The 15,275-nt window shown below is 35.1% G+C and overlaps 1 protein-coding gene across 6 annotated transcripts in view; it reads right to left on the bottom strand.

Moving 5' to 3' along the window:
• KCNH7 (potassium voltage-gated channel subfamily H member 7) overlaps positions 1-15,275 on the bottom strand; it is a 239,617-nt gene that overhangs the window by 84,104 nt on the left and 140,238 nt on the right. For 5 of the 6 annotated variants that reach the window (XM_063341904.1, XM_063341900.1, XM_063341901.1 and 2 more), the window contains exons 3-4: positions 12,642-12,797; positions 4,116-4,148 (exon numbers count right to left, since the gene is read on the bottom strand). In XM_063341904.1, the coding sequence (XP_063197974.1) occupies positions 4,116-4,148; positions 12,642-12,797 (189 nt within the window). The remainder of the gene's footprint in view (positions 1-4,115; positions 4,149-12,641; positions 12,798-15,275) is intronic. The other variant, XM_063341902.1, reaches the window with a different exon arrangement.

Here is a 15,275-nt window from a genome sequence, read left to right on the forward strand (position 1 = left end):
AATATGACCATGTTATACTGCATTACTGATTTAGCTGTCTAACTGCAGTTCAGCTGGAAAGAATACTCAGTGAGAATTTTGCTTCTTGCTAAGACTCTTGGGCATGAAATAGAAAACTTAAATGATTAGCTTTTTGCTATTCTTCTATAAAATGTAATATATGGTCTCAAAGTTAAAATCCCTATTTCCTGCATTTTAATCCATATATTCTTTGGAGGAGGAGTATTGTTATTCTTCTTCAGTGTATAGATAATGAGATATATGATGTGTTGGACATTCAGCTCTGTCCTGCAGTACTGCAGCTAAAGCTATCGAGAGACCAATTCAGAATTTGTCTAGTTTACATTACACTTCCTTACTCAGCTCAGTAATAATACAATTTTTCATGAAGCAAAATTCATAACCTCAGGCCTGGTGTCCCAGTAGAGACTGGAAGGGTCAGTGGAAGCTTTCCTGGCATACTGTTTATGGGGTAAAATCTTTTGTTTGAAAGTGGGCAACCCCTGCTTTGCGTAGGTATGGTGTCAGAGCAGATTAATCTTGGCTTACAATACTAAAACATTTTTGAGACGCAACTAGCTATTTACTATAAATAGACAGATAATGTTGCATTAAATTCCTTATGTTTTATTGAAGTTGAAGACTAGATTGCCAAGTTCTCCTTAATGCTGAGTCAGAGATTTGTGTAATTGTGGCTTGCTAAGAGCAAATGAGGAAAGCAGTTGAGTCTGAGTCACAATTCCAGGCTTACGTTCCACCTCCTCCTTTCAAATCTTGCTTCACTGAATAAGTAATTTGCAAGTGAGTTAAGCTGTTGGTTGCATTTATTCTCTGTGCTATCTCAGCTAACCCTCAGAGTTTCTAAATAGTAGAACTCAGTCCAAAAATATACTGCAGATAAGAAAGGACACTTCTAAATTATTCACAGATGTAGTTATCTCCAAAGTCCCAAATTCAAATGGACTTTTCTTGCCTTCTGAAAGCCTCTTTTAATGCTGTCTGATATTTTGGGAGATCAAAGGAGAAGATATTTAGAATTCATGGAAATAAAATGTTTTGGTTAATAGTTTTGCGAAAAAAGTGTAGGAAAAAACCTATCTTGATAAGAAAAAATAATAGCCTTGCTTTTCCGTAAGTATTGAAATGGTAAATGTTAAAATTAATGGAAAATTGCAATTCTTAAACACTAAATGCCATCATATAGAATTTTGTGGCGAGGGAAAAAAAAAAAAAGGGAGAATGAAAATTGGTTCTGAAAAGACCTTAACAGCGACAGTCATGGTTGCAAATTTCCTGCTCCATGAATACAAACTTAATTTTGAAAATAGGGTATTCTAGCAAAAATGTAGTTGAATAAGGATTTCTTTAGTAACACAATAGACTTATGTGGCGAGTAATTCCCCTGTCTGTTCTATGTAAGCCTTCTCTAACAAGGAAGGAAAATCATATTTGGCCTGAGTATCGCCTTGCTACAGTGAAGGTACTACTCAGACTTCTAGTGATGAAAATTTATACTTACATACTAGACAGAGTGGCAAAATCAGAGAAACGCCTACAACTGAGAGAGCTATACTTTCACTACAATTTCTTCAGTGGTTTTAGCATTACTGGTAGATGCTATGTGCTATCCCAAAGTCTGTTTAGCTGATGTCAATGCACACGGGATTCCTGGTTTCCTGTCCTGGTCACCGCAGAAGGGTAGCCCCAAGAGATAGCAGCTGGGAGGTGATAAAGGCTCCTCAAAGAATTGCTCAGCCAGTTTTTGTAGCATCTCTAGTAGCATTGTTACTTTCATGCTGATGCAGAGAAGTAGTTATCCAGAAACCAGTATCTGAAGCTGCTTTCAGTAAGTCAACCAAAGGGAAAAGAAATGGTAGCTGGTCTCAGGTTCCCTATCTGGGAGCTAGATTTACCTCCTCTAGATTTGGACTTTACAAAATCAAACCAAAAGAGCTACATGCACAAAAAGTTTACACAAGATAAACTAAGGGAGATGTAGAAACTGTCAGAACTGTTTCCTGGTATGACGTACCACCTGTCCTAGTCTGAGAACTAAACCAAACTCTGAGCTGCCCACGTTCAGGTACAACTTGTTAACTGTGGTAGAGTGTTGGAGAAAATCAAGTTCTGTATAGTTTTATCATAGTGGATGACTGGTCTGGCTGTAATATGAAACATATGTTAGTTTTTCAGTATATAAGGTTAAAGAATACAACACAGATATCCACAAAGATCAACCAATTCTAAACAGAGAGAGATTTCTTTGATAAGGACAGGTAAGGTAGATCGATTATGACAGATTATCCTCCAGACCATGGGTTAATGCAGCAATACTTTTGTTCTGAAATTTCCCCAAACAATGAGAAAAATTGCTTTCACAAAAGGAACACAAGGCAGCTCTTTGCTGAAAGATTTTCTGAAAATTGAATGCCTACTGTCAAGGAATTTTCAGGATCAGAAATAAAGACACAGTCAGTTATTGAATTGCCTTTCAAAGGCTTGGAAATGCCATCTAACAACTCATGCAACAGACTGAAGGAAACAATTTCTTTTGAGAAATGGAATCCCTAAACACTGACCGTCTGAAATAGCAGCAAATGCTTGAATGTACTCTATGCAAACACTGAGGCATGTGATGCTACCTTATTTTTGGTCTGGGCTCAGCAAGCCTTAGGACAGAGAATTACAGCAAGAGCCAATTATGTTTTTCTTTCATTTCTTTTCCCCCAAATGTAGAGAAGCATACATAAGTGGATCATTTTCTTGCTCTGCTCATTAAGTAATCTTCATATCTTTTCAGACAGGAAAAGGAAGGCATACCCAGTTATTAACTTTAAAAGCTTAAATTTATAATTCTTAGATACTGCATACACATTTTTTTTTTTAATCCTCCAGCATGGTCTACTTTAATTTTGGCACTTCAGTTCTTCCTTTAGTTTTCCCTAAAATTTAAGGTTGCACTTGAGTCCTATCAGTATTAGTAACAGTAATTTCTTTATGTTTCCTTCTAAGTGAGAAAGTTTTATCTCTGTGCTGGTGATGGCACATTTTTGTCCTCAGGCTACACTTCTCCTAAAAGGTACTATTGAGAATGGCCAAGAGAATAATTTGGCTCCAGATCCTCCTGTCTACACGTAGGCCTTGGAGGTAGCCTGTCAAAGCATGAAAGGAAGGGATTGAAGTCTCTGGCTACATGTAGGTCTATGCTGCGTGTGGCTGACCAGTGAATTTAGTCTGAATAATTTTGTGAGGGTCTCTCTCAAAAGACAGAATGATTATAACTTTGGATGTTAATATGAACCTGTACATTTACCTGTCTGGTTTGCTTTCTGTATGTTGATAGAGATGTAATTTTATTAGATCTTATTCATTATGTTAAGACTATAGGAGTTAACAGTGTTTTTGGAAAATGCCACAAGAAAAAAGAATCTTTTTTCCCCTCAGAAAGAGACTTTACTTCTTGCATTTCTATTTCTTAGACATAATTACAAGTGGAAAAGAAGAAAAAAGTAAATAACTGCAGTGAAATAGAATAGCAAGCATCACAGCAAACACTATATGTAAAGAATTCATCAAATAGCACAATATTTTGCTTTCTTGCTAAGAATATGGTGGGTTTTTTGGTAGCTGGAAAAAAGAATTAATTCCATCTATTAGATCAAGTTATCAAGAAATTCTTGACCCTTCATGACCTTGGTTGCCAGACTTCATAGAATAAAAGATATTGCTTTTGTCTGAGACAGGAAGCCTGAAGAAGTTCTCTTTATGTTTTAACACTGAATTTATATACCACTACCAAATTCTGCAGCGTGTTTTGTCTCATATATTGATTGAAATTTTTTTATGCTCTGCATACAAGAACTTTCAGTGATAATGAGCTGAAAAGTATCGCTACGTTTGGATTTAATAGGTCATATAATTATACTAGATTTAATAGTTTAGCTGTTATATCTATAGTTTTGCAGAATTAAGTATTCAGAGAGTGCGAGCAAGAGCCATATTTTGACTTGCACTCTTCTAGAATTATATAAAATGTAATGAGATCTTGAAATAATAGAACCAGAACAAAGCAATAAAAGGACTTTAGTAGATAGAATTTTAGAAGATAGATTTACCTGAAGAAGAGCCACTCGAAAGGTTGTTATCATCTGAAATACAATTAAACTAGATTTACAAAAAGCTTTAGCTTCAGAAGAAACAGATTCAAAAATATACAGACTATTAAGAAAAGGAGGTAGAATATCAAATTTCCACACATTTTAGAAGCAAATTCAGGTAGCTTGAATTCATACACAATATATGTAATCTGCAGAAGAATTGTTCTGAAAGTACATTGCCTTTTTATTTGGAAAATTTAAGAACTATTCCATTAAGAAGTACTTTGATAATTACTAAGTTTGTTGCATAGATCAATATATATTTCAAATTACCAAGTTTTAAAGTTGGCTAAATTTTCAGACAGAAAACTAATGTAGATGTATCCAGACTAACGTGCTATTTCTCATTAAATGGAACTTCTAATTTCTTAGTGATAATTTCTTTGTTAGAAAATGCCAAGTTTTTTTTGGGAAGAAACTTATTGAAAAGTTGAAGAATTCATAATCTTCTTAGGAATAATAGGCTTTATTCACTGACACTTGTTCAAAGTATAACCTTAGGAAAATTTCATATTCCTCATAGGGCTCACTTATTTCATCTCTTCATGGGAAGAACTCCTCAGGACTATGTGTCTTTGCCAATTGCTTTCAGGTCTTTGAAATGCCCACCTTGGCTGGATGCTATGGTCCTTAATGTAGTCAAGTAATAACGATAGGATTTTATGTCTGAGATATAAGACACAGTGGTGGTAAATCTTCTTAATTTTATCTATAGATTTATTTTGTTTGCTTATCTTAAAATAATGTCTACTCCATGTTGAATAATATAAATAATAAAACATATTCCTTATGACCAGTGTCCATCTGAAAGCTTCTCAAATCCATTTAGATATTTTTTTCTGCTATGTAGTAGAGTCCTCTTTGTCTAAGCTTGAGATACCCTGGTAGTTTTGATTGCTCCCTCTCCAAGGTTAAAATCTCTAATGCAATTTAGCAAGTGCACAGATGTGTTAAGTTCTCTGTGCCAGTGCTTATTATGAATAATAGAGACATACGTCTCTCTCTTCTATCAAAGAATGATGCAAAACTCACTGCCTTTATACTTTCCTGAGGCTACGTATTAAAATGTGGGATGCCTTTGCAAAATCATTATGAAATGGAAAAATTGTGAGGCTTCAAGTTGCCTCACAGAACCCACCTGTTTTAAATGTCCAGAAAAGAACAAATAGGTAGGAGACCTGTTAAAAATGAATAAAAATATAGGACTGGAAGAAACCTCCTGGATCTAGTTCAATCTAAGAAGCCTTTTCATACTCACTTCTCACATTTACTGTGTATTTATTTAAATAGCAAAGGGAAAATTTGCAGGGTGTCTGCATAGCCAGAGTATTGTCAGCTTGAGTTCATTTTCTTGTCCAGCGTGCACAAGTTACCTCCACTGAAAGCTACCGAAAGCTGTGTCGTTCCCTCTTTTTGATTTGTAATCTCTTTAAGCAGAGGTTGCCTTTTTTTTGTTGAATGCTTGTACAAGATGGAGCACAATAGCTCTGTGATCCTCGCTGGTAGAGGCCGTAATGCAAACAGCTAATTACAGTGGCTACAATCCAGGGAGGCTTGCTTTCTGATCTGAGCCCCAACAGTAACTGTCATGAGGAAACAGAAATATAGCCACCCCACTTGTATTTTCTCTGTCTGTAAAAGACGACTAATAGAACTTATTTATCTAAATGGCTGTTCTGTTAATTAGGAAGTTAGGTATTTGTGGAGCGCTTGAAGGTGAAAGTACCAGAGGTTCTTCTGTCTCTTACTGGCAATTGCTGTTTGGCTATATTCCTTTGCTAAGAGTTCAGCACTGACTCAGTTCACCTAACATTCACTGTAATTTACCTTGGAGACAAATACACATATTGACACTGGGGTTGTCAGAACCATGCTGCTGGTTGGCTAGATAGAAACCTTTGCCCTCCTGGACACAATTTTTCTTGACTAGCCCTCACTTATGATGAATTTGCTCCCAGTGGTGCAGCTAAAAATAAGACCCTGGACAAATGTCTCATTACATTTTGGGCAAAGTTGGGAAGTTACTGTTGCTTATATGTGCCACGTTCTATGTGCAAACTTGTATGTATCAAACAGTATACAATATTTCATGACAATGTTGTTGTCCAGATATGTTTAGAAAAAATACACGCTTGCCTCTCACTAAGCTGCTGTGCTCTACTTATATAGCAAAGTGCTCTGCACAGAGGAAAACAACATTTTTTGAGTTAACTGTTTGACTTAAAGGAAAGGCCTGTTTTGAATTTCAGTTGTGCTTGCTTGACTTGTAACTTCAGTGAATACAGTGATCTCTATTCTTGAGGTGTAACTCCATTGCTAGGACCACGATAGAGCCAAACCTGGTGAAGTGTAAGCACCTTGAAGAATCTCCTTGGTTATAGTTCTACCCATTTTAAGAATATTATTAGCCTGTTTATTTTGTTTGAACCTTAACAAAAAATTATGCATTTATTATATGTATAACAGGTCCTGTAATTTCCTTTATAGGAAGAAACCCAAGAAATTATTCCAGGGTGTCTTTAATAGGCTTATAGATTTTTAAGTGATAAAATGATAAGACAATCCTCAAATATCCCTCTTTGGCAGAACACGATTATATATTTAATCAAATAACTTTCTGGGCTTTCTCCCATGAGGTAATGAACACTGTGTTAGGGAACGAGTATTAGCTTATAGGTTAATACTTCTAGCTAATAAAACTTGTGATAAAGTTACCTCATCTGGCTTTAGCTATTTTAGCATACATATCAATGGGAGTTTTACTTTAGACAGGACTGGAGTAAATGTTAGAAAAAGCACTTATAGGTCAGTAAAAAAGCAGCATGCTCTAGGTGGGGCAGAAAATGAAGACTGCTCAGAATTAAAGTTCTGAGAGGTTTTTCTCATCTTGTGGGTGTGTATACTTTACAATTCCACAAATGGTCTACTTTAGTAGAAAAATCATAGCAACATTCTTCATATTGAAGTCAGTATCCACAAATCTATGACTTTCTGTCAGTGTGAAATGGCTGCTGATTTTCTCTGTGTTCAGTCCGTGTCATGATTGATTTTGATATTTTGCAGTTACTAGCTTTACAGACACAAAGTATGTGACAGCTTTGAAGAGCAGAATCAGGTGCCAGTAGCAAATATTAAGTTATACCACTAGTTCTTTAAATTTCTGTAATGTTTCTGTAAGGTAAATTTTTGGAACATTTGACAAATTTGGGAATAAAATTGGACACTTACATTCCTTTTCTCAACAGATGATTTGATAGCCATATTTATATACAGAAGTTATAGTGGCTTAACACTTTATAATAAAGAGTTTAATGAAGTCTGTACAACACACTGTACAGGAATTCTAATCTCATCTTATTTTGGTTAGCAACTTTTACTAGTAGACAAATTTAAATGATAATTCAGTAGTGTTCACAGGGTGTTTTTTTTCCTAAATTGGTATAAAATCACGTCTTCTTAATTTAGTCCATTGTAGAAAATGTACAGAAAACTCTTTTTTTCTTTTATAGTGAGTCTAACAGGAAGGATTTCTCTTTTTCTAAAAGTGCCTTGCTAAATATCCTTTATTTATGCATTATTTCAGTTTGGAGTTGAAAATTTTATACAACCTTGGCAAATGATTAGGTTCATGAAAATTTATGAACAATGCTTTTGGGAATAATTTTTTATTGTCGTTGTGACAATCAAGCAAATGTTAGTGTCTTACTGGTTGTGACCAGTATTTACACTGGTATTGTGAAGCCAGTATCTTCGCTTTTCACATTACTTCCTATTCAGCATTTTGCTGCATATGAGATAGGAGCTTTTGAGCACCAGTCCATAAGAACTGTTACAGTAAGAGTAAAATCCATTTTTAGGCCCTATGTAGCTCAAAACTTTTGATCTTAACACTTTAATATGCTGAACAAATGTCCTTTCACTTAGAAAGCAGGTATTTTTGTCTTCAAGCATTTCACAGATAAAGTGAGGTAGGGTAAAATTATTAAGTGTTTTTTTCTTGAGTGTAGAAGTTAATTTCTGGAATTATAAAACATTTACATGTTCTAAGAAATGGCAACACAAAAAGCAAATGAACTTATTAGAAAAGACTTGAAGTAAGAATGAATACAATTCTCATCTCTGGAAATGAGACAAAATTTAGAAAGAGTAATTGGATGATGAATGGGCATCTATAGTAGAAACCAGTTTCTGTAAGTCTCACTTTAGCTGCTCATTGTACAAATACATCCTCAGTGGGGAAGGGGATGTTACCCAGTCATGGAATAAGCGCTTACAGAAGAAATTTCCCCACCTATCTGAATATAAAGATGGGACAGATATAGTATTCAATAAATTTTGTTAGTAATTTAAACAAAAAGATATGACAAAAGTTTAGTGATATTTTTTGTCTTTCTCCAAAAGGAGCTATATATGAACAAAGACTTCCTTTGTTTTACTAGTGAAATGGCATAGATTGAAAAACAGAATTGTGGCAAAACACAAAAGCAGTGAAACAGAAAAGAGTGAAAAATCAGTTGGCTGTGATTTAGTAGTTCTTTACAGATGTGTTGCATGCTAGGATTTTCCAAAAATTTGCAATTTGATTATAGAAACACTGGCTGGACTTCCATAGAGAACTGATGATAAATTCTTGTAAGGAAGAATAAAGGGAACAAAGGGATCAGCTGAAAGGATTTTTACACTGGTATTGTGAAGCCAGTATCTTCATTTTTCACATTACTTCCTATTCAGCATTTTGCTGCATATGAGATATGAGCTTTTGAGCACCAGACTAGAAAGAATTTTATTTATACTCAAATGTGGTCATCAGACTCCTGACAACATACCCCCATTTATTTTTTTTGATAATCTATTATTATCATAATCTGCCAAGCCCAATGATAAATCAGAACCTAGCTGTGTTAGCCATTGTAATGGCATATAACAAAAGACAGGATCCCTGTCCCAAACAGCTTACAAACTGTTTAAAATATCTGTCAGTATTCAGCTGGTAAATTCTTAATTTTCTGCCTGTCCAGAACTAAATGTAGTCCCTAAGCTCAATTTAGCAAGTATCAGTTGCCTTCCATAGGTCTTTAATTTGTTCAGAGGGCCCTCAGCCTTTTAACACATTGGAATCCCTCTTTTCTATTACAGCCTTTGAAAACAGAAGGCACCGTGTGTACAACATGAAATGCTTTTTTCTTACATCGTGTTAGATTTCAGTCATGGCAAGTACTGTGGTAAGCGGTCTTGTTCAAAACTGTTAGCTGCAGCTAGCAGGATGGATGCTTTTAGAAAACGGACAGGTTTTTCAAAGTTACACTTGATAAATTTGGTGTCAACTCCTAATAAATCAATTAGAGGAAGAATGGTAGTATGGAAGAGTTATCTTATTTTCTAGGGTCAGGAAAATAACTGTAATCTTTTTGTTTCCTATTGACTTTTGGTCCTTCTCTCCTGCAACCTGACTCAGTCATTTTTATTTGCTCTCATGTTGAAAAGACATTGTAATATGAGAAAACTCAATCTAAGGAGCTCTGGAAAGAAATCTCTCATGATCTGTGTACTTCTGGGTAGTAGATGTTAATGCAATCTGAAATCTTTTGTCTTTTGTCATTAGCTGTTGCTTGTCTTGCTTGTTTGTCAGAGATGTATTGCACTTGTTATATGGCTGGTTCCCTCTCTATTTTTATTCTCTAAATTGGTTGCTGGATTTGAAGGGATTTTGTTTCTTTGCTTTTTTTTTTTTCCTGAACCAATACCCATTACTGTCCATTTGGTGTGAGATCCAATGAAAACAGATTACTGACTTCACCTGTTGATATATGTTCTAAATAGAGTAAGATGATGAAAAACGAACTTCCTCACAGAGAATCTGCTGTTTGCCTTCCTTCTGGTGGGAACATGACTTAAAAAAAATGATTTTACGGATAAACAATCCACCTTTTTTGTGACTTCTGTTTTTGTTTATTGGTCTCTCTCTGCCTTTTCTAAATTTCAAGGCATTTGTCTGTTTGTTTTAATTCAAACCCACCATTGGACTGTACACAATATCTTGCAGTTATTTCTGGATGTTTTGCACATGTTGGCCTCTTTCTTGAGAATTCTCTCTGCCAAGAGGAATTTTTGGCTATGTAGCATATTTTGTATCACCATTCTTCCCATCCTGCCCACATAACAGTCTGCTCTGAAACCACAAGCAACTGGGAGTAAGAGGCAGCCATGTGTCTGCTCTAGTTTCTGCCAGTTTCTGGCATCTGGCTGTACCCACCAGCAGGAAAATGGTTCAAGTCACCTTTCTTTGCCTCCTTTTGCACCTTGATCTTTCTCTATTATGTACTGTGCTTGGAAACCCACCTATTCATTTTTCAGTTACTCTCAACAAGGAAATCCTCTAAGTATGTCAGGTGTAAATACTGTTAAACACAAGAAGGATGTTTTGACTGAGTGCTTTTTTTGTGTGGATGTCCTCTTTAGCGGCTTTTCACTTTAAAATACGGCAAGTGACAACACTTGAAATGTACAGTGATGTATTGCAGATAGCAGAAGAAAAAGCTCTTTTTCAGGACATGAAGCTCTTTCATTCCCCTTCCCCCCAGTTGGTATTTTACCTTCCATTTTTTCAATAAAACCCCATTAAGCATGGACCAGATGAACAATTTTATTTATGTTATAAAATTGTTTTCTACAACCAGGAAGCAAAGTGTTCAAAATTCACAAAATCATGGCATCCTGAAATAGAAACAGAATATAAGTGGGGTTTACTTGATGTAATTTTTATTTTTTTCTGATGCATTTTTATTATTTTTTCTCTTACTCTTTAATGGCATTTTTACGATAACATTACTAGAAAAAGAATAGTGTTTTCTTGGTATCTCAAGGAAAATGAAAAAAACTGCTGTATTGGTTATTTAAAAAAACCCCGCAAAACAGAATAAGAAAAGGAACTATAAAAGCACAAGATTTTAAATATGTATTGGAAATAATATTTACAAAGGCTCTTTTAAAAACATGTGATATTTGGTGAACAATAATTATTTGCAGACTGCTGGTTTCCAATGATGGGGATTTTCCTTTCCACAGATTTATACCTCCTACCATTGTAGGATTATATGGACATAAGGGAAGGACTTTGGCCCATCCAGAGTGATTCAGTGAGAGCTCTTTCTCCATGCTTAATGAAAATAGTATTTTTTTAGTATCCCAATTAGTTATAGAAATAAATTTCAATCTTTTAAAAATGTGAATGATTTGGCAATATGATGGGGGGACTTTTTGTTTATGTATTTTTAATAGTCGCAGTGCTTTGAGTGAGATCCTATGCATTTTGTCCAGAAGATACAATGCAGAAAGTCTAGATTATGAAGAATGGCAAAGACTGCCATCAGAAGGAACCTGGTAAATGCTGTTATATGCACAGCTACAGGCCTGCTCCTTACAATCTCAACATAACTAGTAGAAAAAGTAATACAGCATGTCATCACTTCAGGTAGTACATAGTGCTTACACTGGGAAAGTTCTCCCCTCGCTTCTCTCAGTGAAGATGTACCCGTCTCTGTCTCCTCTCTAGAGAACGCTGAAGTGTTGATTTAACAATCAGAAAACTTAGGTTCCAGGTCACTTTATCATATTAACATTAAAGATTATTACACTGTGAAAAGGTATTTTCCAACTGTTGCTGAGCTAGCCAGGGGCAAGTGTTAACGCTCACGGTTAGAGCACGCTGTGCTTTACTAAGAGCTTGTACAAATGGGGATGTGTTCTGGGAAATCTTGTAGTAAGAGGAGATTACGTGAGTGGAGATGCAAAGCAGAAAGACTGTGTGCTGTTGCTGCAGAGTGAAGGTCAGCAAAAGAACACACATTGTGCAGATAGTGTGACAGAAAGCCACGCAGCATAGCAGTATAAGAAGTGGACTTTTGTTTTGTGTAGATTTTTCTGATCTTGACAATACTTACGTTCCAGAGTGGAATGAAAACAAAAGCATTTCCTGTATATCCAAAAAACTCCACATCTTTCAAGCCAAATTAAATACTTCAAGTTGATAAAATCAGGGTGTTTAATTATGGGTTTTTTTTTCCACGTTTCATATTTTCTAGTCTAATTTAATCAAACCTACCACCAACTATTTTTTATTTAGAAAGGAAAATAGAAATACCCAGTTTTGAATAGGCTAATGTGAAATATTTGGTCTATAGCATAATACTTTTTTTGCAGTTTTCCATTCATAATCAATTTTTGTCAAGGGTAATGCACTTCTGGAAATGTTTTACTTTTAATGCATTTATATTTTCTAGCAGTACTCACAAGATCCATACTGTTAGTACTACCAAAGATTTGATAGATTATCTCGCCAACATTGTAACAGGTTTGCTGCATTTAACTTCTTATTGTTTTGAAATGAGGGGACTGCATCATTTCTTTGGTATCATTATTGCCCAGGTTAATGACTCTCACAGCTAAGAGTAGAGGTAAGCAGAGAACTTTCAATGAATAACTTACGATTTACAAGTTTGGATGGCAATATTGGCTTGCACCTCTCGGGAGATGCCACATTCTCGTCATCTGTTACATACTCAAAGTTAATAATAAACATCATTGCTACTCCTTCTTGATTTTTCACTGGAATTATGTGGGTGTTGCAAATGAAGGTAGATCCTGCAGATAGAGAAAAAAAGAAAGAAATATATAAATGAAAGGAAACTTCATTATTTTTTCACTCCAGTAATTCCAGTTACACCAACAGATAGTGAAGAATATTTCTTTTAATTTAATGATTGAACATCAAACACGCTATTCTTTAATTTAAACAGGAATATTTTCATAGAAAGAAATACACCTTTTGATAGATTATTACCTCTTTTAAAAGATATCTCCTTTAAATTGTCAATTTTACTTTTTTTTTTTCCACTAGAAGTACCTATATAGAGAGACTTGCAATATGTAGACATTTCGCACCAAAAGTAGCAATGCGAACAGTGTTCCAACCACAACACTAGTGAAGAGAGCAGAACCCCATTCTTCCAAATGTCAAACATTCTTCAAACTTTTGGTTCTATTACAACAGGATGAATCGTGCATTAAATATTTATGGGTGTAAATATATCACTATTCTTATTTTAGCTCTCAGTCTTTTGGGGGCTGTATAATGTTGCTTAGGTTTGTGTTAAAAATGATATTTGTTATTGGATCCTATGGAGTTTTATATTCTATCACAAAAAACATCTAAACAGTGGTAATATTTTTCAATAATCTTCAGAAGTATTTGACTTAACTGTTATATATAATTTGAAGTATGAATTTAAAAGTACCCTAGTTTTCATATATATAGAGTATACCCAGCTTATACTGAAATGAATAGAAGGTATAATTTCTCAACACCTCTGGTACTCAGGGTGTTCTTGTTCAAATGCCTAATTACAGATTTAAAGAACTCTTTGTGTTAATTCTTCCAGTATAACTCTTAAGAAGTTTCATTTGACAAGGTCATTAGTTTTGATTTAATTCCTTCTATTAACCTAACATAACATAGTGGTTCCAAAAATAATGCTTGCTGTAAGCAATACAATAATGTGCTAAAAGCTTCATGCAAACACAACTGTGAGATGGTGTCTTTCCATGATAACTAGGGACTGGTTTAAGGGACATCGTCTGCAATTTATGCATTCAAATGCAGTAATCACTGAAACTTGACAGGCTGTGCAATTTGACAAAAACAATCCTGATTTGTGTTACACAAGAATAATTTATTTTTTTTTTCTTTTTGCCATCGAGCAAAGAGATAGTAAAGATTTATATCGTTATGACCAAGATCAAATTCTGGCTCCTCATATTTAATGTAGTACTTGCTATAATGTGATATATATGGCAGTTTGAGCTATGTATAAAATTGACATGCTGGCCTTTCAAGTTTTGCAGCTGTATCTTCAATCCATTTAATAAAACAGTTAAGCTGTGGCACTTGCCACAGTTGCCATGGTTACAAGCTCAATGACTTTAGTAAACAGAAAATAAGCAATTTAAGACTGTTCCATTAGAGCTAAAAATAGAAGTGCTGCAGGCCAAGCATTGCAACACAGACTGGTTAAACAGAGGGTCTGAAGAGAATTTAGAAATAATCTTTGTGGTTTTAGCTAACTAATAAAAATAGATATTTGGTTTAATCAGTCAAAATTATACTTATTGATTCACTTTGAAGGAAATACTATTTCATGATATAGACTATGTTTTGACATGCAGATTTATAGGTTGAGCATATATCCCCCAATAGGACCCCTTTAACACAAAGGACTGGAAGTGGGGCTAAGCTGAGGAGTGCATGGCTTTGAAGAACACTGAACTCTAGTGCATCAAATGTTTATCAGTTTTTGCAAACAAGGTTGATGAGGAGACTCAGACTTCTCTAGAAACTTTCCTGCTTTTGAAGGCAAGGGTGTTTCAGCTTTTGAAATGCTTCCCACAGTGCTAAGTAATGACACCATCTCCGTTTATGTAGAACATTCCGCCCTCAAGCATTTGCAAACCCCATTTGTACTGGAGCTAGAGATTTGCATCTCTGGGGAGATGCAGAAGCTGTTTAACAGTCCACAGCTTAAGAATGTTGCAAAAAGAGCACAGGGTTAAAAATTTAAGCTGTATCTAGAAATATTTTGGGAACAAAGAATGGAAAAGATTCATATCTGGTATAATTCGGTGTAGTTCCTTTGAAGACCAACTGCATGAGCAGGCTAATGGGTCCAGTGTAGTTCATTAGTCTGAAGTTTTTCCAAGACACCTAGGCTTTTTAAGAGGCATAGAATATTTACATTGTGCGAATGACTGGAATTGGGATTCTGTAACTTGAACAAAATGCAGCGCCTGTCGCAGTCACTGTTAATGTTTGTCTTTAGTACAGAAATTATTACCTGCTATACACTTGTCAGTATCTATCTCTAATGAAGTTGCAATAAGGAAACACAAAATACAAAATAACAGGGAAGACCCTAGTGTGACTGAAAAATAAGAGTTGAGTACAAAGAAAGAATACTAGCAAATTTAAAAGATAAGCTTTGACTTTTTTCAGTTGGTGTCAATAAAGAAATATTAAGAAGTAGCTTCTTTATAAAGAACCTTTAGTGTAAGTACTCTGGCATTCCA

Source organism: Chroicocephalus ridibundus, chromosome 7 (assembly GCF_963924245.1).
Source record: "Chroicocephalus ridibundus chromosome 7, bChrRid1.1, whole genome shotgun sequence".
NCBI classification, from domain to species: domain Eukaryota; kingdom Metazoa; phylum Chordata; class Aves; order Charadriiformes; family Laridae; genus Chroicocephalus; species Chroicocephalus ridibundus.